Source organism: Anarhichas minor, unplaced genomic scaffold, assembly GCF_050575085.1.
Source record: "Anarhichas minor isolate MPS153535 unplaced genomic scaffold, ASM5057508v1 ptg000026l, whole genome shotgun sequence".
Lineage (NCBI taxonomy): Eukaryota > Metazoa > Chordata > Actinopteri > Perciformes > Anarhichadidae > Anarhichas > Anarhichas minor.
This window is the reverse complement of record NW_027466472.1, coordinates 11303856-11324805: the sequence shown is the minus strand read 5'-3', so window position 1 is coordinate 11324805 and position 20950 is coordinate 11303856. Positions and strand designations below refer to the sequence as shown.

The following is a 20950-nucleotide window of genomic DNA, read 5'->3' as shown; positions in this document are numbered from 1 at the left end:
TATTTTGTATTATGGAGTCTTTTCTGCTTGTGGTTGCTTTTTCCAAACATGCCCCCCCCCATCCCCCTTCTTCTTCTGGTACCCAGAACATAGCGTTTGAAACTATTTTTAAGTATCTTTTCTCACCAGGATGTTGTCTTAGTCGCAGTGGGTTGTTTCTCTGAGGACCACAGTCAGCGCTGAGTTATTCATTTTTAATGTGAGTGTTTGGATTAGGGACCCTCACTCCTTGTTTACATCCTTGTGATGTTACTGGCTTTGTCTAGAAATGCTGTAATGTAATTCCAGCGTTGTGTGTGTGTGTGTGTGTGTGTGTGTGTGTACTATACTGTTCATGTTTGTGTGTAGATAGATTTGAGTTGGTGTCAGTCCTCCTACAGTTTGTGGGATGGGTGCAGCGAGCTGTGATGGGACACGGGCGACAAGGGTTTCTCAGGATACAACATTGAAGAGGGCCAGTTTGGTTATTGTTTGTGGGCATGTTAGGAGGCAGAGCAGGGTGGGTGGGGAGTGTCAAGGGGTTGAGATAATTGCTGACTCCATTTTAAGGGCATAAAAACCTCTGCACCAGCATCTCTGGCCTTAACCCCACCCCCTCTAATGAAAATGAAGTTCTATGATCCCTCTAGCTCATTAACAGCAGGTCTTTTAATGAGCTTTCAACAGGGTAGGGGGCTGGGTGGGTTTGGATGGTGTAAGGGGGGGGGGGGGGTTATTGCACCAGATGCACACACGCCCACTCCTACCAATTACCATTGTGTTACAGAGAATAAGGAGGAAGTGAAGACCGAAGCCCCTCAGACCCAGATGAGTCAGTTTGTCCGTTTCTCTCCACAGAGACAGAAAAAAACAAGAAGGGAGTACAGTACAGGTGACAACCTCTCTCCCTCTGGTAAACTCTGCCCTCCCTGTCTGTTGGGCGCCAAAGCAAGCGCCATTTGGTGCTCGTATGGACCCAATTATGTAAGGTAAGGTGATACGCGGCAGAACACAGCACAGTAGCCCCTGCAGCAAGTGGATATCTGTTCCACGTCCCAGAGTGCCCTTTGTCTTCCTGCAGTCCACACCTCTCTGAGGCGCTGTCAACCCTGCACGGGACAATGCCGGCACCCATACCAGCCAATCACAACGTGAAGAGTTTATAATGTCAGCCAATAGGAGAGTGAGGCTGGTGCTATGTGTGTTTTCTGACCAGTGACTGCCCCTGGGCAGTGGAAACTTGGACTTTGAGATCTAATGGTTGTGTCTCAGCTCCACAGAGGAAGCTTTTGTTGGTCTAGAAGTTGGGAGAGGTTGCGTCAGGACAGAGACACAACAGAGACTGTTACAGGAAATTTTAATAAGATACAAACACTTTAACAACTTCTGCTAAACACATTCTACCTCTACAGTGAGATATATTGTTGTGAGGAGAAGAAGCATCTGGGATTTCAGTTTGTGTAACATTGTGCGGCACGTTTAAATGTTGTGTTTCAGCATCTAAAGGACATTACTGTTAAAAAATACTGTTGTCTGAAATGTATGGGCTGTTTGTAAATTAGAAAACCCTGAATGCACCCATTTGCTTTCCATATCCCCAGAGCCACGATGTTAGAAATTCTAAGTTCGATTTTTGCCTTTTATTTTTACGAATTCACATACATTACTTATTGTCCATACATTTTATTTTACAATATAACGTAACAATAATTTTTTTTAATCTGGTGGTGGAATTGCATTAAAATTCACTGAAATTTTGAATTTGGCAGCTACAACCAGCAACATTACAACTCAAATATCATTACATTATCAATATTATTGTTATAAAGTTATTGAGACAGAAATATTACATTTTTGTCTGCCAGTCTTTCAACCAAATTGAATTTGTAAACCTCCGTATAAAGTTTGTCTGTTCTATAAAAGAGCTGAAAGAAAGTTTCTGCCTCCATTTTTTTATATATAGAGATCAGGCAGTTTATGTAAAGTAGACAATGGAATTTCATCTTCATAGTAGTGAAAGACCTTTAAGTTATTATCTGTCCAAGGGGAACACCACAATCCAGATATTCAGATTAGGACTCCACCAAAGTAACTGTGAAACCACTCATTGTCTCAGTCATAATATGGTGTCAAGGAAAATGTTCTGTGGCGTTCACCTGCATCATTTTCTTGCATGGGCTGACTGAGCCATCAGACAGCTCGACCTTGTGTTGTTTATGGACACAAAGTCCAATTCTCTGTCAGTATAGTGGCAAAATCACAAATTCACATTAAATTTAAGGTGATTAGCTCTGGAAATGCTCACAACAAAGGGAATGTCAGAGCTCTATGTTTGCTTTCCTACAGGGCAGGCCTGTGGCCATGAGAGGCTCTCACTTATGTATGAGAAGATTGTGCTTTATCATGGAAAAAGCCAATTAACTGGGATTTCTTTAATTACATTTCTCACGGCGTACTGTGTGTAGCCTCCAATCATCTCTGCAGTCCCTGTCCTGTTGTCCTCATCCTCCCCAGAACAGTTGCGGAGGAGGAGAAGGCAGAGGCTTGAGGATTAAATCATCTGCAGAGCAGACTGAGACAGGGATAACAAGAAAGAGAAAGATGCATTCGGGAGTGATCAGACAAACCACAGGAGTCCCCCTCTGCTCTTTATCCTTGCACGGTTCCCACAATCCCCACCTTCTCTCACCCGTCCCTCATCCCGCAATGACCGCAGAGTGAAATCTGAACCCTGGAATTACACCCACTTCTCCTCTCCTCCCTCACCCTCCCCTCACCATCCTAACCTTTAACAGTGAGAGTGAGGGAGGACGGGGTGAGGGGGCAACGCGTACCCGGGCAGCTATCCGTCCAGTGTCTCTCTTTGCCATTCAACACCTTTAGATAATGAGAGGATGGAAAGACGAGGAGGGCTCATTCTTATAAGAGGAGATATAATGTCACTGATCGCTGAGGACGAGCCCTGTGGGACGAGTGTCAGTTCAGTTGGGTTGGAGTACGAGGAAGCACTGATGAGACTGCAGTCAGGTTGATTTAAAAACAAAAGAGAGGAAGTTCAATGATTTCTCTTTTTTCACAGCGTGAGACGGTGTTACATCAAACAGGCAGAAATTGTTGCCAGATAATTATGGTGAAAATACATTTTAAAACAAACCTAAATAAGGCTTTTCCCAGAGTGAAGGCCATGGGCTCATTTTTATCCCAGTGAAGTTGTTTCTTCGACAGATTGCAAAGACAGTTTGCAAAGACATTGTATCATATAATATGATACAATATGACATAATGCAATATAATATCATACGATACAATGCAATGCAATACAATATAATATAAGATATGATGCAATGTGATACAGTACAATGTGAATTATGTTATACGATATAAAATGTTAAGATACGACACAATACAATGCGATACAATGAGATGCGATATGGTTATACACGATTATTCAGTGTGGGCCATGACTAGATTTTGCTTCCATTTTGGTTTCTGCACTGCAGACGGAGGAGCTGTTTCACAGCCACCCCCTCAGTCAAGCGTAGTTCATACCAGCAGTTTGTTAGTTACCATGACGGGATGTATTAGGATCTTCTAAACATGAGCCTGCACATAGGGACAGGCTGACTGACAGCAGTTGTGTCTGAACAGTTGGTGGGACAGCCAAAGATCCTGTGTAGCTTAATGGCACAATACACCATTGTTTTGGTGTCTGAGCTGGGCCTCTGAGATGGATTGTTGACCTGAATATTGGCAAAAGGTGTTTTTTACACCACATCCTGTTTACAGGCAAATGTCTCTTCACAATTTATACCTGCAGCATCCTGTTCATATATAGAGCTTCAAGGGTGAACAAAAGTGCAACCAAATCACAAATTTAAGAAGATGGCGAGATGAGGTAATCAAAAATCTGCCGGCTCCAACACTCTCTGACAAACTGTTCCTCAAACGGCTGTTATTCTCTTTGTCTTTCATAAACACACACACACACACACACACACACACACATACACACACACACACACTACTCTGTACTTGCTGCACCTGGTGACCCTCCTTGTGAAGCTCACAGTTAGTCAGTTGCTCAGGTAATTATGCACACGCAAACAAATATATTCAGGTCAGTCAGTTTTATTTCTCGTCTAGCCAAGAAATGTCCAAAAATGCAAGAAAAACTGGGTTTGACAAGCCTCCCTGCCCACCCCCCTCCTTACACACTCACATCGTTGGGGTCAGAGGTGTTACCTGCTAGCATGCATAGTAAGGTCAGGAGGTATAGAGCTCAGTCCATGACAGGGGAAAATGCTTTCATGTGTTTGTCCCCTGCAGGCCTGAGGGCAGGTGAACTGGAGCCTCTAACCGCGTCTGCACATAGAACAAACATCCACTGTCAACCAGCTTATTAAGGTCTTTATGTTTCAGACTTTGCATCTATACGAATGATCCTTGAAATTAGATGTAGGCAAAGTGGTAGGTACTCATTGTGTTGCCCCATCAGAGTTATATTGCGATATTTTCATTATCAAATGATTATTACTGATGCATGTACATGTGCACAGCATTTGGTTTCAGGGGAGCTCGTTCTAACTACTTCAAATACTGTTGGGCTGCTGAATCTATAACAATATATCATAATTTAAAGACTGATATGCTTTGTTTAAAAAGTCTTAATCTGCTAACTAACTAGTGCTGTCAAATGAATGTAATGGATTGAAATAACAATGCATCTTCCACTAAAATGAAGTTGAGTAGAACTATAAGGTAAAATGTATGTTAAATAAAATCCCCCCAAAAAAGAAAATATAGTGGTTCTTTACTGCCCTACTGAAAACCAGCAGCAACTAATAATGTGACTAAACTTCAGCATGAGTTTAACCATGAATTACATTAGAACAATCCATCAAATATATTGCCTATACATCTGCCTCAGTATTAAGATAATTAATTAATAAGATAAGACTACAGACATCAAAAACACCATAATTAGAAAGATAAAACAAGTATATTACAGGTATATTCTATTGGTTTCTCCTCTGAGTTGCTCATTATCTCCTGACCCGCTCAGTCCGGTGTAATTTCTGTGAGTGATGCGGCAGAAAACGAGCCGGGACAAAGCCGCTTAACCAGCGGGGAGAGTAGGGGGGGGGGGGGCCCGGGGGATGCTGGTGCCGGGGTCGTGGGATCAGAGCAGGTCATGGAGGTGTGGGAGTGTCTGCTCAGCCCTCTGACCTTTGTCGCTGAGGCTTCCTATAATCCCGTTCTCAAAGACCAAACGGACATAATGGAGAGCCCATGAATGGAGTTAAATGGTGACCATTAGGTGGATCTGTGTCGCTATTCTTCTTGTTTGTTTAGTCCTGGTCAGTCTCACGTTTTGAGTGTAATCAGGCGTGTGATGGAGGGACGCCTGGAGACGCCTGGAGACGCCTGAAGAGGCCTGCATTGAGCACCGCAGGACAAGAGTTTATTGGAGATGGATATCCACCTAAATATAATGAGTGACAGACACAAGAGAGAGAGAGAGAGAGAGAAAGGAGGGGGACGGTAACTGAATCTCCACTTCAGATCATTTGAGTCCCGATCAGAGTTAATAAGTGGTCTAGGGAGCCAAAGCACCCCTTCCGAAAACTGTTTGGTCAATATAAGCATCGCAGCAAAACAATCCCTATGAATAGTCTACATTGTTATATGTTGAAGGGCTGACAGTCAGTGTTCTGGAAACAAGTTTAAAAAATCTGTCAATTAGAGGAGATTATTTTATTTCAAGGTAATTGTAAGTGTTGTAAATAAGACAAAAAAGAAAGAAACTGCACAAAGAGCCGTGTTGGAAAATGGTGAAATAATGTTTCTCCATTGGAATATTTTTTTGTTTGTTTACTTTGTTCAGGGTACAACATCATAATACAGCATGAATAATAGATCAAATACAAACCTTTAATTAGAACAACGTTTGGGTTGCCAAGTTGTAAAATGTATCTGGCTGTTGAGTCGTTGAATCTCACTTTATAATAAGCCATTCAACTATGCAGTTATAAATGTTAATATATTCTTAGTTTTTGTAATTTTCCAGTCCATCAAAGGTTTGTTGGAGCAGTCTGATGAACTAAAAAGCTAAAAAAAAGAGACAAATTGTTCTGTTAAAGGAGGACATAGATTCACGACCTGGCAACCAAAGATTTGTTCTCATTAATGGCGTATAATTGATCTATGAAGCACGTGTAAAAGCATTGATGAAGCCTTGTATTAAAATCAAATAAACATTATTATAAAATTGGTATTATTAACACACTAATGCCAATTGAAATCACATTTGCTTTTTCAACTATATATTTCACTTGTTTTATCACTAATAGTGTTCAATCTATCCAAATACAGCAGTTTGGCATCATTTTTGACAGCCTGGATCCTATCTGAGCTGTGAAACATGTAGTGCAGCAGATTAATTAAGTCAATATTCCATTAGAATCTTTCACTTGGTGATACAAGCACCAAATTTGGCATGAATAATGCCTAGGAACTACTCTTTCAGAAAAGCCCGGTATCCACCTGAAAATCCAAGATTTTTTAAGATGGCCGTCGCCGAAAATGTGAATAGGTTTTTCAGTGTAGAAATTGAATGGCTGGACATATTTTAATAATCTAGACATCAAAATGTATGTATTTTGACACGAGAAATTCAATGGTGCCAATAAAAATTCAATATGGTCGCAATTGTTCAAGATGGCGGCCATTTGTTACTCAAAATTCATACTTTTTGTCGTTCTTTGATCAGAGATTAGGTTTCAGCTGGATGAAGTAGTAGTCCAAGTTCCAAGTTATCTTTTTGATCCAAATTAAAATGTTTTGAGTGATCTATATGAGGTGACATTCTGTTAATAAAAGAGTGATGTCAAAGCACAACCAGGGCTGGTGACATCATTGGTGACATCATTGCTGTGAGACTCAGCATGGGGTTCAGTGTCGGCTAATTAGTGTACTTGCTGTAGTTGTAGTCTACTAACTGTAGTGCTAACTGTAGTTCTAGTATAGTTTAGTGTCCCAAATGCTATCTAATTAGCCCTGTATATCTGTAAATCGCATATATTGGCATTTGCTGGCGGCCATCTTGGAAAATGGCGGCCATATTGTTTTTCCATCGTGGATACCGGGCTTTTTTGAAAATATAGGTCTTGAAGATAATTTGTGCCAAATTTGTTGGTTGTATCACCAAGTGAAAGATTGTTTCACTAATCTGCCCCACTAATGGATCCATTCTCGTCTGACTGCAGTTTGCCTGTGTCTATGTGAGGCTATCTCAGCCTATGATTGGTCAATTTGAGTGAATGAGACCTCCTTCGATGTGTCAGAGTCTCAGGAATTCAGTGGGAGTAGCCTGGTGTTGATTGACAGAATCGTTAGCCAGTAAAAATCAAAAACGCGCCGCTCCTCGCCCTGCGTAAAATTCCATTCGCCAAAATTCAAATTCCTTCCCCCCCGGTCCCACAAGCCTGGTTGACCCCCCTTCTTCCGGAAACAGATGAGAAACAGACAGGATATACGTAGCAACAGTGTATTTAGCCGGGAAACGAGGAATTATTTACCTTTAGTAATTTACCTTTAGTAAAGGTCATTAGGTACCCTTTAAGAGTATTGAGACCCTTTACCAAGGTGGATTATGCCGTTCTTTCCATGATTCGGTGAAGCGGTTTGTTTGCTCACAGCTCTGTACTGGTTTCACGGAGAGAAATTCTGAAGATATCTCTGGATTCTGTGTCAAATTCTCTTGCTTTGTGATACCTCGGTTGTCCGTGTTAGCTTGTAGCTTTGTCTTGGTATATCGAAGCGGAGTGGGTATAGCTCGCCGAGTCATGCCGAAAAATACGTGATATTGTGGTACATCTTCTAGTTGATTGTATTAGTTTGTGTATAATTGTGTTTGCAGTGTGTAAAATGGCTTACATGATATTTTCCCCATAATCTCTTCGTTAAGTGGGTATATAACATGTGTGTAGCATTCATTATATTCGTTTCTGAGAAGTGCATTGTATGACAAGCTGTACGCTAAACCCCCCCAGGGGGCTCTTGGGTACAGCGAGTTTATCAGGCATCTTCTAGGTGACAAATAATACTAAGAATTGCAATTATATCTGATATGGTCCTTGTCATAATTAAATTCATTATTTGTTGTGTGCTTCTTCTATACATCTTGTAAGTAATTAAACAATGTGATTCTTTCAGTTAGCTGAACAGACCTCTTTTTATTTTTTTAAATGCCTTTCTCCTCACCTGCTTATTTATCATCTTCATCATCACCACAGTCTTAGTTAATGTCCTCTATTGATAGCTGAGGTGGTTTGTGGTCCGGTGCCTTTATGTGGAGTAGACTGACACCTAGCGTCAGTTTGAGACAACTGAAGGTGGTCTCCTCTGATTTACTTTATATGTAAGCAGCCTCCCGGATTCAACAGAAAAGTATAGTATGGTATGAAATCCAAAAAAACTCCAAAGTCCTGGTTCTTGCAGCCTGATAGAAGCTTCTTATAGAAGCTTGTTGCCTCTCTCTGGCCTCTCTGGACCACTAGTGATGAATGGAAGATAAATCACGGTGATCAAAGAGGCTGTTGGCACCGTGACATTACTCCGACTCCAGGTCTCCACGGCCCCTGGCGCTCTGCATACCTTTCCGGTCAGGGCAGAGCCGGGGAGGCGCTCCGAGTGTCCCTCGCTGGCTGCGGTGGGTGTGCGCTTTGATCTGTATTTAAGCACCGGCTGCTCAAACCCACTTTTGCAGATGAACATTGTCTGCAGATTCACTAACAGCATGGAGACTGACAAGAAGGCACCTCTGGGCTCCATCGTGAACCCGATCAAGTTCATGGATCAGGACTTCAAGACTCTCCTGGAAGAATGTCTGAAGTCCGGAAAGCTGTTTGCTGATCCAACCTTTCTACCTGAGCAGAAGTCCATCGGTATGCCGGAAGATCCGGATCCAAAAAAGGCGATCAAGTGGCAGCGACCCAAGGTAGACAAAGTTGTGCATGCGTGTAACGTGCCAGTTGTTATCGAGATGTGGTAGGGCGTTTTTTGGTCTTTATTCAAACAATTGACACATTTTAAGTTGTAAAATAACTAATAATCATGTCATGTTACAGCTTCCTCTACGTCCAAAACAAAAGAAATTCATATTTGAGAATATGCTGCCATATTTAAAGCATATTCTGCAGGCATACCAACATTTAGTTTGAGATAAAGGAAAGTTGACTGCATGTACTTGTTTTGGCCACTTGTATATTTAAACAAATGGCTACACAATAAAATAATGTGAAATGTATTCCCTAGCATTGCTTCTTCACAGGAACTCTAATCAAGACTGTTTGCAGAGTTGTAGACATGCTGATATTTAACCAGGTGTGGTTCAGGTCTGAGGAAGCAGTTTCCTTAAGAGACAAAGTTAATAACAGAAATAACAGAAATAATACTGAAAGTATTTCTTTAAATATCTCCAAGCCAGAAGGGTAGATCTTTGAAGATAATAATTGACAGCACACATGTATGTTCAGTCACATATTGCATCCTAAACTAATATAATACATTGACAAAGTGTGTAAACTGCATGAAGAAGATTTAAGACTTAGGATATTATAAATTTTAGGGCCGTACCGATTGATTCTTGATTAATTGTTTGGTCAATAAAATGCCAGAAATTAGAAATCGTCATATTTTCTCAAAGTTCTCAAAATGTCTTGTTTTATCCAACCAACAGTCCAAAACCCAAAGATGTTCAGTTTCATACCACCAATATAACCAGCAAATATTCACACTTTAGAAGCTGGAACTGGAGATATTTTTGTAGTTTTTGCTATATTATATTATACAAAATTGATGCTAATCGTCTCACCTTTTCTTAAAGCGTCTTCTCTTTTCGCAATTACTGATGTGGGTTGTGGTGTTTTATCATGTTGTGCTCATATTGTCCTCCTCTTGCTCCGTCTCTCAGGACATCAGTGAGAACGCTGTGTTTGTGGAGGGCACGATTGGGACCACTGACATCTGTCAGGGCCAACTGGGTGAGTATCAGGAAAACTTCAACTTCTGTCTCTCCTGCCCACTGCTCCTCTAATCTCCCAAAGGAATGAGAAAATGGAATGTTCGTCATGCTGAATTGTCTTAAACTGGCGTTGCATAACATCTTGGAAGAGTTAAATCCACATAACCAAAAGCTGCAAGAGCCCTTCTCGTTGTTCAGTTTGTTTCTATTCATTTCATTGAAATGCAGTGACATCATAACATGATGTCTGCCCCGCACAGCCCCAGGGACCAAACTTCAAACACACAGTGAGGGGGAAAGAGGAGTGACACTCTGTGTTCCCTAAACCCCAAATCTGCAGGGGTCCAGACGCCATCATAGCCCTGTTGTTAACAGCCCGCAGACTCTGCTCAAATATCTGTGTTGTTCAGTGTGTTTCTTATTTGTGGTGAACTAGAAAATAGTTTTCTTCACAACAGCAAGCTTTCCTTCATCCTCTGGGATTTCTAAATTGTTGGTTTATGTCACCAGTTATGTGCAGATATGTTGATTAGATCAATACCAATTTTATGTTCTTGTCCTTCTTGTTCCAAACTCTATATCAGGATGTGTTTTACTGCAACCTCTCCAGAGAAATAACATAGAACAGGTGTTTGCTGTCAGAGGAATGTGGCTTATTATACGTGAGAGAGAGAGAGAGAGAGAGAGAGAGGAAGAGGAGAGAGAGAGGAAGAGGAAGAGGAGAGAGAGAGAGGAAGAGGAGAGAGAGAGAGAGGAAGAGGAAGAGGAGAGAGAGAGAGAGAGAGAGAGAGAGGGGGGGAGAGAGAGAGGAAGAGGAAGAGGAGAGAGAGAGAGAGAGAGAGAGGAAGAGGAAGAGGAGAGAGAGAGAGAGAGAGAGAGGGGCGGGGGAGAGAGAGAGAGAGAGAGAGAGAGAGAGAGAGAGAGAGAGAGAGGCCCTGAAAGCAATCATTACAGAACACTAAGAATCATTTAAGATGTGTCCGTACCAGCTTCATGTGTTTCTTTTTGTTTACCAGGTAACTGTTGGCTGCTGGCAGCCCTGTCCTCTCTCACCATGCACCCCAAACTCTTTGTGAAGGTGGTGCCACCCAACCAAAGCCTGTCCAAGCCTTACGCAGGGATCTTCCATTTTAGGGTAAAATGCAAAACACAGAACCTCTGACTCCCCGCCCCTTTCTTTCTAATGAGAAAAGTTGCAAAATTAGACCTCCAATCAAGCCAACTGTTACTCACACATTGTTCGCTGCTGACCAACAGGAAAAAAACACACAAATGAAAACAGTCTTGCTCATATTGTTATGCTTTAGTGTACCATACATGCCATTGTAGCTCAATCTCATCTTCTCTTAGCCTAGACATGTTGCTTAATATTCTATAGGAAAGCACATCCTCATGATAAGCTGAGGTTTTAACCATTTATTGCAAATACGATATGCATTTTAGTTTAAAGGTGTGGCTCTACTTATTTGACGCTCCTGTGGTAATATGTAACTTTGTTTGAGACAGGACAAAGGACAATATCAACTGACATAATCAGAGCCTTAATGGAGTACTCCACTGATTAAGTATTGAACTTCTATAACATTGGACTCATGATGGATAGTTTTGGAAAATAAGATCAAAATTGACGCAGCATGACCACAGAAACCATTTTTATTCCTGATCAAAACATGGTCCTCAATGCAGCTCTAACACCAACAATTTCCCCCTAAAATCTGTAGAGTTACTCTTTAAGTGGGGTTCCTCACTTTATTACCTCACCATGAGGCCTTGTCTAAAGTGAAAATCTAGTTTCATGACATTTATTATTGCAGATAATAGTGAAGTTACTTGTTCCATACTTTTTTGTTTACTCTAAAAAAAAAAACACAAACTCAACCTGGGGCCAAGAGTGTACACATTACACATAGAGGTAGAACGGTCGTGCTCATATGTCATTTCGTATTTTATTGAGGCACAATTTGTGCTGAACACATGCCAAATACAACACACAGTTTGTGTTTGTGTGTGTGTGTGTTAAATATTCAAGCACATTATGGACATACAAGATTAAGTTTGATTTATATACCTAGTTCAGACATGCTCATGTTCCTTCATGTAAGACAACACTGATCCTCAGTCTCTGAAGAATTATCTGATTGGGCTATTCCTGAGATGCGTATTGCTGTAGTTGTTGAGCTGTCACAGCTCAGGCATTTAATGAATGGATCAAACGGGTATCAACTCATCCTGCAGTCATCACTGCATGATGGTCTCACACCTAAGAAGAGACGAACATAAAACCTTATCTTTATCACCTTTAGAAGTGGTGATTCTAATCTAGAGAGGTAATCATCCACACGCTCTGACCTGCACAGATCAATAGAATATCACGCTGTTAGACGTATCAATCGTGTCAAAGCAAACAGTTGGATATAGATCTTTTTTACAGCTTCTGCTCAGTGATTATGATGCTCTGGAGCGTTTAACCTAGACTGTTAGGGAGAACATGACATGACTTGACAAGCTGGACGGAGGGACTGGAAACTCATTCTTCCCTGTCAGGCTGATGGGAGAGCAGTCCAAACATGCAGGTAGTGCCTACCCTTGGGACACACACACACACACACACACAGCTATGAAAGGCCAGTGCAGGCCTGCTGTAAGCCGCTGCAGTGTACACACAGCTGAGCAGTACAGTACACACCCCTGGTCATGAACACTAACTGCCCCGGGAGGTGGTTTTATGAATAGTCAAGAGAACAGTGTGTTTATTTAACTCGTCCTTTAATGGATCATTTTCTTCATTCAGTTTTGATTCACTGTAAACATATTTATGTCTTTGATTTGTGCTTGAATATGTCATGAGATAGTTTAGTATCACATGGTTCAATAAGACAAGTTCTTAGCATCTTCCAACAACAAGACAATTTAAAGTGATTTACAATACATGAGATGTATTAAAAGGTAGTCAGTAAAATGTGCCAAACGTTCGGTGAGCATATCTACACACACCCGGCATTCATGTTAGGGGATGTTTTGAGCTATTATTAGGCCCCGAAGGCATACAAAAGGGTTTTAAAATAACTAAATTAAATCAAAGTTTTACAAAAATTAAATATAATGGAATAAACAGAGGTATAAAATATTCAAAATGCAGTTACAGATCAGTGATAGTTACAATGAAATAACCCCAAATTTAATTTCATAAAAGGTATATGACAAGTATATGATGTGACACTATTGGCATTGCCTGCTCTCCTCATCCCAAATCCATTTCCACTAAATGGACAGTTACCAAAAATATTGCACTGAATTGAGCGACGGTGCGTTGTATTGCCTCTAAATGCAGCTTTTATTTGTAAGAAGAATAATGTGTTATTTCTTCCGTTAAAAGTTACAGAATTTTGCTTTAAAGAGGCTTAAATCAATATTATTACAATAAGGATTGCTCCTTTATGAAGGAGTAGCTCATGAACCTACAGATAAAGATAATTACTCATCTCTACTGAGCTTTTTAGTTTGTTTCCGCTCATTGTTTTTGCAGCTTTATTGTTTTGGTTCACTCTTACTGCTCTAATAGCGTCGTTTCCAGCTGTTTTTGATGAAAAATAAAAGGGAGGGGAAGAAAACAATAAACGGACACAGTTAGAGAATAGCTGGTTGGCATGGTGCAGCGTTTAGCAGCTAAAAAGTCAGATGTCTCTCAGGAGTTGGTGGAGAGCTAAAAGAGAGTGAGTATTGGACTTCATCAAGTGGACACAAACACAACTCCACTAAAAACAATCAGTTGTTGCAGGTAAAAGGGAAATATTTGGGACATACAGTTCAGGTCTCGTTACACTTTGTCTTCCTCCTTGTTATCGTTCCTCCTGATTCATTACATCCATTTCTGTTTCTCTGTGCTCACCATCCCTCTCCCCGTGTGTCCCTGTGCAGTTCTGGCAGTATGGTGAGTGGGTGGAGGTGGTTGTGGATGACTGGCTGCCAGTACGCGAAGGCCGTCTGCTCTTCAGCTACTCTCACACCCGCCACGAGTATTGGAGCGCCCTGGTGGAGAAGGCCTATGCCAAGTCAGTTTCCACTACCAAGCATATGTTTCTGGGTTGTAATGTCTGATATCACCCTTTGCGTGTGTGTGTGTAGCTACAGTGATTGGATACAAATACACTTTCTCACCTCATCTTATGAAGGTTAGTTGGGTGCTACGGAAGCCTGAAGGGGGGCAACATTTCAGAGGGGATGGAGGATTTCACAGGAGGAATCGCATACTCGCTGCAGGTCTCATCTCGTACCCCTCGGGTCCTCTGGAGGTCTCTGACAGCCGCCCTGTCTCAAGGCAGCCTGCTCAGCTGCTTCATCCAGGTGTGTACACACGTCTGGAAGTTCACACTACACAGCTGGATGCTACTTTAGAGCCACGAGTTGCTCTCTTTGTCTTCACAGGCCAGCAGCAACCACGATATTGGTAAAGTGACAGGAGACGGGCTGATAAAGGGCCACGCTTACGCCATCACCGACACCGACAAGGTCAGTATGACACAGAGACGACGCTGCAGCACTGAGTCACTGCCAGTATTTATAATTGCATCGTTATCATTACGTAGTTTTACTGTGCTCTTTGTTACTGCAATGATCGTTTTCTCCCCAAAGACCGGAATCTAAAACCATTTAATGTAATTTCATGTGAAATGGATGTAATTTAATGTCATATAATCTCCTTGAAATTTAATCTAATCTCCTTTAATCTAATCTAAACCCATCTCATCCAAACAACTGACGTTATCTAATCTAACGTAATCTAATAATCTAATGTCATTGCAAGTCATGTTATTCCATTTCATCTCATCTGTTTCACTGTAATTAAAAAATGGAATCTAAGTGTGTATGATCTCACTGGAATTAAACTTAATCTCATCATCCATCTCTGACCTGATCTAATCGTATCATATTTCATGAGTAAGCAAAATTAATCTTAGCACAAGGTCCCTCAGAAGGTGTTCTGGAGCTTTTGATCGTGTCACATGATCTTCTTTTTTTGTCATGGAATTGCAGATGATTCAATTTCCTTCTCTTTATATTTTGAGCACTTTAAAGACGTGCCGTGTTTGTTTAAAAGTTGTGATTGAAACTTTACTTTATTGAGACTTTACTTGTGAATTAGTTTCTTCTTCTCTTCACTTCTTAGGTAACAAAAGTGTCGGATGAGATTTTGTTGCTGAGGCTGAGGAACCCCTGGGGTTTTGTTGAATATCGTGGACCCTGGAGTGACAAGTGAGGGAGCTTCCTGCTTGTGCACATTGTATACAGGGGAGAGAAAGAGCACACTCACGCGGTTTCTCTTTGTGTATGTGTGACTGCAGGAGTAAAGAGTGGGATGACGTGGTCAAAGCAGAGAAGGAAAGGATTGAGCTGAAAAAGAAAGAAGATGGAGACTTCTGGTACGTGCTAAAACACACAAACTTACAGAACAAGTTCACAGATCCTTTATTTAAGTAAAAGTACTAATACCGCACCATGAGAATGCTCCACTACATGTACATGTCCTGAATCTAAAACTTTACTTCAGTAAAAGTATAATATAAATTGTAGAGTACTTAAATTAAAAGTATACTCATTCTGTCAATGTTCTATATGATGATTCTAGATTAATATTACTACTGTATTAATGTGTGTGGATGTCTTTTACTCCCTTATTAACTGTTGGCTAGTTAGATCTACAGCACACATCAAATCCTATAAAATCATCATGTTTGTAGCGTCGCGGTCCCTTGAGAACCTTGTATCTCTTAAAAGTCAACTGTTCATGAGCACAGAAAATAGCCTTGTTTTCACTTTTGTGACAATGGATTTTACAACTGATCCAAAGAGTTTATTTCAATAGTTTGGAATTGTTCTACTTCTTACACTAAACAAAGTAGTAACTGAATCTGTCAGGTGTTAAGTGTAGTGCAATATCTGTATAAAGCTGCATAAAATGGAAATACTCAAGTTAAGTGAATTACATTTGTACGTACAGTACTTGAGTAAATACTGCCACTCGCATACAATAAGCTCTCTGATGTAAACGACCCTCTCTATCAGGATCAGTGCCGAGGACTTCAGCAGCCTGTTCGACATCGTGGAGCTCTGCAGTGTGAATCCTGACACTCTTGTGGAGGAAAAGACACCTGCCTCTCCTTCCTCTCCCTCGTCTCCCTCCTCTCCATCTACCTGGACCATCAGTGAACATGAAGGATTCTGGGTATCGGGGAGCTCTGCTGGCGGTAGCCGCAGATACAACCGTATGTTTATGAATTTGTACTTGCACAAATATGCATTCAAAACCTCACCTGGATCATTTCATGATTCATCATATTTTATTTCCTTAGGATCGTTCTGGAAGAATCCTCAGTTCCAGTTGGTTCTCACGGAGCAGGACCTGGCGGAAGAGGACGATGAAGACGATGAGGGGGATGAAGATGACGAGGATGAGGATGAGGAGATAACCCCAGAGGAGAAGAAGAGAGCAGAGAAACAGAAGGAGAAGGCCAAACAGTGCACCGTGTTGGTGGAGCTGCTGCAGAAAAACCGCAGGAAGAAGACTAAAGTCCACTTCCTCTACATCGCTTTCCATATCTACAAGGTCACATCTGCTTTATTTGTTACTTATTGATTTATTGAACGTTGTGATACTGTTTCTGAATAAACTCACACGCGTCTTTGTGTTTATTTTATTTTTTGCAGGTTCCTTCTGAGGTGAGCATCTCATGGGCAATAGATTGTACATTGTCTTTTATTATGTGCTTAAATTAACATCTTATATCTTATATCCTTCACGATGTTTTGTTTTTCTTAACATAAGAACTTGTTATATCTTTCTTCATACAGCTTCAGGATGTGTGTCTGAGCCGCAAATTCTTCATGACAAATCCGCCCGTGGGTCGCTCTGGGAAATATCGGGCTCAGAGGTAAAAGACCATCATGAGGAAACGCTTAAAAGTAATTATTTAACAATCTGTTCGTAACAGCAGAAAATGTGGTTCTGGTGCTTTTACTTTGTAGGGACTGTAGACCAGAGTAAAACATCCTGTGTTACTGGTGCACTGAATCGAGTGCAAACCCAATTTGTACTCCTTATATTTGTACCTCAACGTAACAAACCTGCGTGCACACAAAACCAAGTAATACTTCTCCAAATAAATGCAAAGCTTGATGAGTAATTTCAGTAATTTTCTTCATCTGGTGAGAAAATTCAAATAGAATTAAATAGAATTTTACTTTATCATCCAAAAATAAATTTGTCAAGAGGAGACAAAAACAATACGACATACATACAGATAAAACAGAGACAATATATGTAAAACTTATTTAAGAGTAACCATTGTTGCTCATGGCTCTGATGGTGGCAGCTATTAAACACATGAGTCATGTTGTCTTCATACATAAATTCATTCATTTTGTGCCACAGGGGTGCGTGGAGGAAGCTGCATCTGGACCCGGGTAACTACATCATCATGGCTTCCACCTATCGACCCAACCAGCCGGGAGAATTCTTTCTCCGCATTTTCTCCAAGACCGGAAACACTCTGGGGTGAGATGGAGAGGACTTTTCTTTGATGGCCTAAAAGATTCCAAAACTGGGGACAGAAATCAAGAGACTAATGTTTTATTGAAAGTTACAATACTAGCCTGGTCTCAGAAAAACAGCTCCACTTATTAACAACCTTGTGTAAATATTATAACACTTCCTGTAGGCTCCCTGAATCACCTCCTGCCTCACTCGCACTCAAAGGCACAGTCATAGTCACCCACACTCCGCTGCACCTCCACTCATTTACAACATTACACTACTATGTAATTAGTCACAACATCAACAGGCTGATAAAAGCACCTTTAGTGGCTTCTGTTACAAACAACAGTGAATTAAACAGCTGAGAGCAGTACGAGTACTAATGAGGTCACCTATAATAAAAATAAAGGTTGTTGTTTTTTTTGCACTAAATATTATCTTGTGGGCATAAGATTAAAAACAACTCATAATTTAAACTGAATAATTAGCAACTTTAATTTGGAAACTTTAAGTACATTTTGCTGGTAATACTTAATGCTATCGTATCTGAGCCCATAGCAAACATTATTTGGGTGTTTGTAAGGTTCAAACTGTATAAAAGTATAATTCAAGAGACGATCTGGTGTGGACTTTGTGTTCCAGGACTCAGGACTTCACCTGCTCCTCTGGCTTCCTCCAGGTGAGTTCAGTGGTCTCGTCCGAACACGTTAAAACAGCGGCTTAGAATACAGTATGTTTATGTTTGTTTGGTGTGTTTGTTCCCGACAGGTTATGGCTACTCCCGTCTCCCCAGAGGATCAAGTGAGAGTTCAGAGGGCTTTTGATGAGGAGGCTGTTGCAGTAAGAAGTCCTCATCATTGTTCTACATTAACAAAAGTGTAAATTTGGGGCCTTTGGTTTTCTGATTTCTTCTTTCTCCCCCTCAGGATGACAGACTGAACGCCAAGGAGCTCATGAAGCTGTTCAACACAGGTTAAACTCTCCAGTATATCAGGGTTTTCCATGTTTTAGCTGCGTCTGAACATGGGAATCCTCAAGTGATATTTGACTATAGCATACCTGTAATGGCCACTAGATGGGAGCAAAGTAGTGACGCGTTCCCTTCAAAAGTTGGCCCAGTGGAGCCACTGAGGTCAACAGTCTAGACAGAGGCTCATAGCTGCAGTCAGATAGAGTACAATGAGCTTGGTTAAGTAATAAAAGTGACTACACTTGTCCTCACCTTCACCTTTCCTCATCTTAATCCAATATAAATCTTTATTTTCTTTCTCTGCATCAATCTGTGCCTTTCTTCCTGTAATCACAGCTCTTGAGAAAGATTACCATCTGCCACTGGAGACATGCAGACAGCTCATCTTTGGAGAGGATGTATCCTTTTGTCCTCAGTATATTCTTTAATACAACTCACAATCTCTGCGTTTCTCACAAATGACAATAAACATGTTAAAATCTTCATTGACCTCTGCTAGTTTCACATAGTTTCACATCACAAACTGGCATGGGGATGTGCACGGCCCAGGACAGCAGGGCTCTTCAGCGTGTGATTAAACAGTCCAGGACATCTCTGGTACCATCTAACGAACATCAGGGATTTTTGCTGACAAGAGGTGTTTGCAAAGAGCCCACAGGATATTAAAAGACAATACCCTGCTGCCATCTGTCAAGAGATACAGAAGTGTCAGCTGCCTTATCGCCAGACTTCTGAGCAGCTTCTATCCTCAGGCTGTGAGACTCCTAAATTCACCCACCCTCCACACATATCATCATCATGTACGTATATATAAGTTATTGTCATTCTACAACAGGGTTGTACAACGGAATGCAGTTTGCGGTACCATTTTGCTACTTTGTGTTTGTGTGTATTTTTGTTATGGAGCAAAATGGTACTGCAAACTGCATTTTGATGTACAACGCTGATGTACAATGACAATAAATGAACCTTGTAACCTTGTAAGTTAAGCGAGGCTGATGCTTGCTGACGAAGGGGTTCAAACCCCCGGTCCTCCGGTTGCGTCATTGTGCCGCCCCGCTGTTTGCTGAACTCTGCTTCCCCATAACGTTATCACACTGTCTTCTGTCCTGTTGAGCTGTCCTTAACTCTGCTGGCAGACTAAAGGGCGCTGCAGTCTCAGCCGTGAACAAACAGGAACCCTGCTGTCCAGTCTGCGCCATCTGCAGGTGCATCTGTGTGTGTGTGTGTGTGTGTGTGTGTGTGTGTGTGTGTGTGTGTGTGTGTGTAAGACAGAAATAGACGGAGAGTTGTGTCATCATGACTTATTCTGATGCTGCTTTCTTTTTCAGTCCATCTTTTTCCAGTTTGATGAGGACTCTTCTGGGACCATGAGCCCCTTTGAGCTCAGTGCAGCACTGCAAGCTGTTGGTATGCACACACACACACACACACACACACACACACACACACACACACACGCTCTGCTGGTTACGGCTGTTTGATCTTCACACCACCGCTCACTCCTCTGTTTTCCAGGGATACAGTGTGATAGTAAGGTCGTCGAGCTGCTGACTGAGCGCTTTGCATCTGGAGAGCTTCACTTGCCGTTCCACGGCTTCGTGTCATGTGTCACCAGGATGCAGAAGCTTTTTGGTAACATTCACACTCACATTCACACACATTGTGTGTAACACTTTTCTGTTACTTTAATTATATATTGCTTATATCACTTCTGTACTTTTACTTATATTTGTAATTCAGAACTATTCCTTGAAACAGGGTATTTTTACATTACTGTTTCGTTACTTACTTCTTCCATCACTGCAGACTGGAGACTGTTACTGAAATGACTTCTTAAAAAACTCTATCTTATTATAAAGTCCATGATGTGATTATGATGCACAAACATAAATGTTACACATGTGGCCTATAGTGGCATTTTACAATTAGCTTTTAGATGATCTACATGTGCACAGCTTGTTTACGCAACATGTTTTATGTGTATTTAGAGCTCTAAATAAATTCAGGATACTTGTCAGGATATGTGCTTTGAAAATGAATGCTAAACTGGATGCAGAATTTACTGGATGTTGAGCCTTTGCAGAGACATGCAGTCATGTCCTCTCCTCTTCTCCTCAGCGCTGTATGAATCAGAGACCAGTCAAGAGGTGAAAGACAGAGGCATCAACTCTGTGAGTATCTGGCCAAATATGCTCTGATTTGTGTTCATATACCGACCTGGACAAGTCTTTTCTTTTTTTTTACATTCTGCTCTCTGTTCACCGGTTGTCCCTCTACAGTGGCTGATTCAGTTCCTGATGGTGTGAAGATGCTTTATGAAGAGGGTCTCCACGTTAGACCCAGCTGAGCCACAGCATGCTGCTGATTCTACCACATAGACGACTGTATTTTAAAACAGTTCCTTCATGTGTGCCTTATTACAAAGAACCAGCGGTGGCCTTGT

General features: G+C 41.3%; 1 protein-coding gene across 1 annotated transcript; it reads left to right on the top strand.

Moving 5' to 3' along the window:
• The first annotated feature begins 8776 nt into the window (after window positions 1-8776).
• Window positions 8777-20950, top strand: capn12 (calpain 12). The gene is made up of 22 exons (XM_076101001.1): window positions 8777-8977; window positions 9953-10022; window positions 11020-11138; window positions 13922-14055; window positions 14176-14347; window positions 14429-14512; window positions 15171-15256; window positions 15346-15423; window positions 16067-16266; window positions 16354-16607; window positions 16709-16720; window positions 16853-16932; window positions 17433-17555; window positions 18177-18213; window positions 18303-18374; window positions 18461-18506; window positions 18841-18902; window positions 19644-19712; window positions 19836-19914; window positions 20023-20139; window positions 20626-20678; window positions 20787-20950. Exons 1-22 carry the CDS (start codon window positions 8777-8779, stop codon window positions 20811-20813), a joined length of 2175 nt encoding a protein of 724 aa, XP_075957116.1. The 3' UTR covers window positions 20814-20950.

What these genes read in the sequence shown, in the direction of transcription:
- capn12 (XM_076101001.1), top strand. Translation starts at nt 8,777, where the DNA reads ATGGAGACTGACAAGAAGGCACCTCTGGGCTCCATCGTGAACCCGATC. An exon ending in GCTCCTCTGGCTTCCTCCAG is followed by an intron (nt 18,214 to 18,302) that starts GTGAGTTCAGTG and finishes TGTTCCCGACAG; the next exon opens with GTTATGGCTACTCCCGTCTC. An exon ending in AAGACAGAGGCATCAACTCT is followed by an intron (nt 20,679 to 20,786) that starts GTGAGTATCTGG and finishes GTCCCTCTACAG; the next exon opens with TGGCTGATTCAGTTCCTGAT.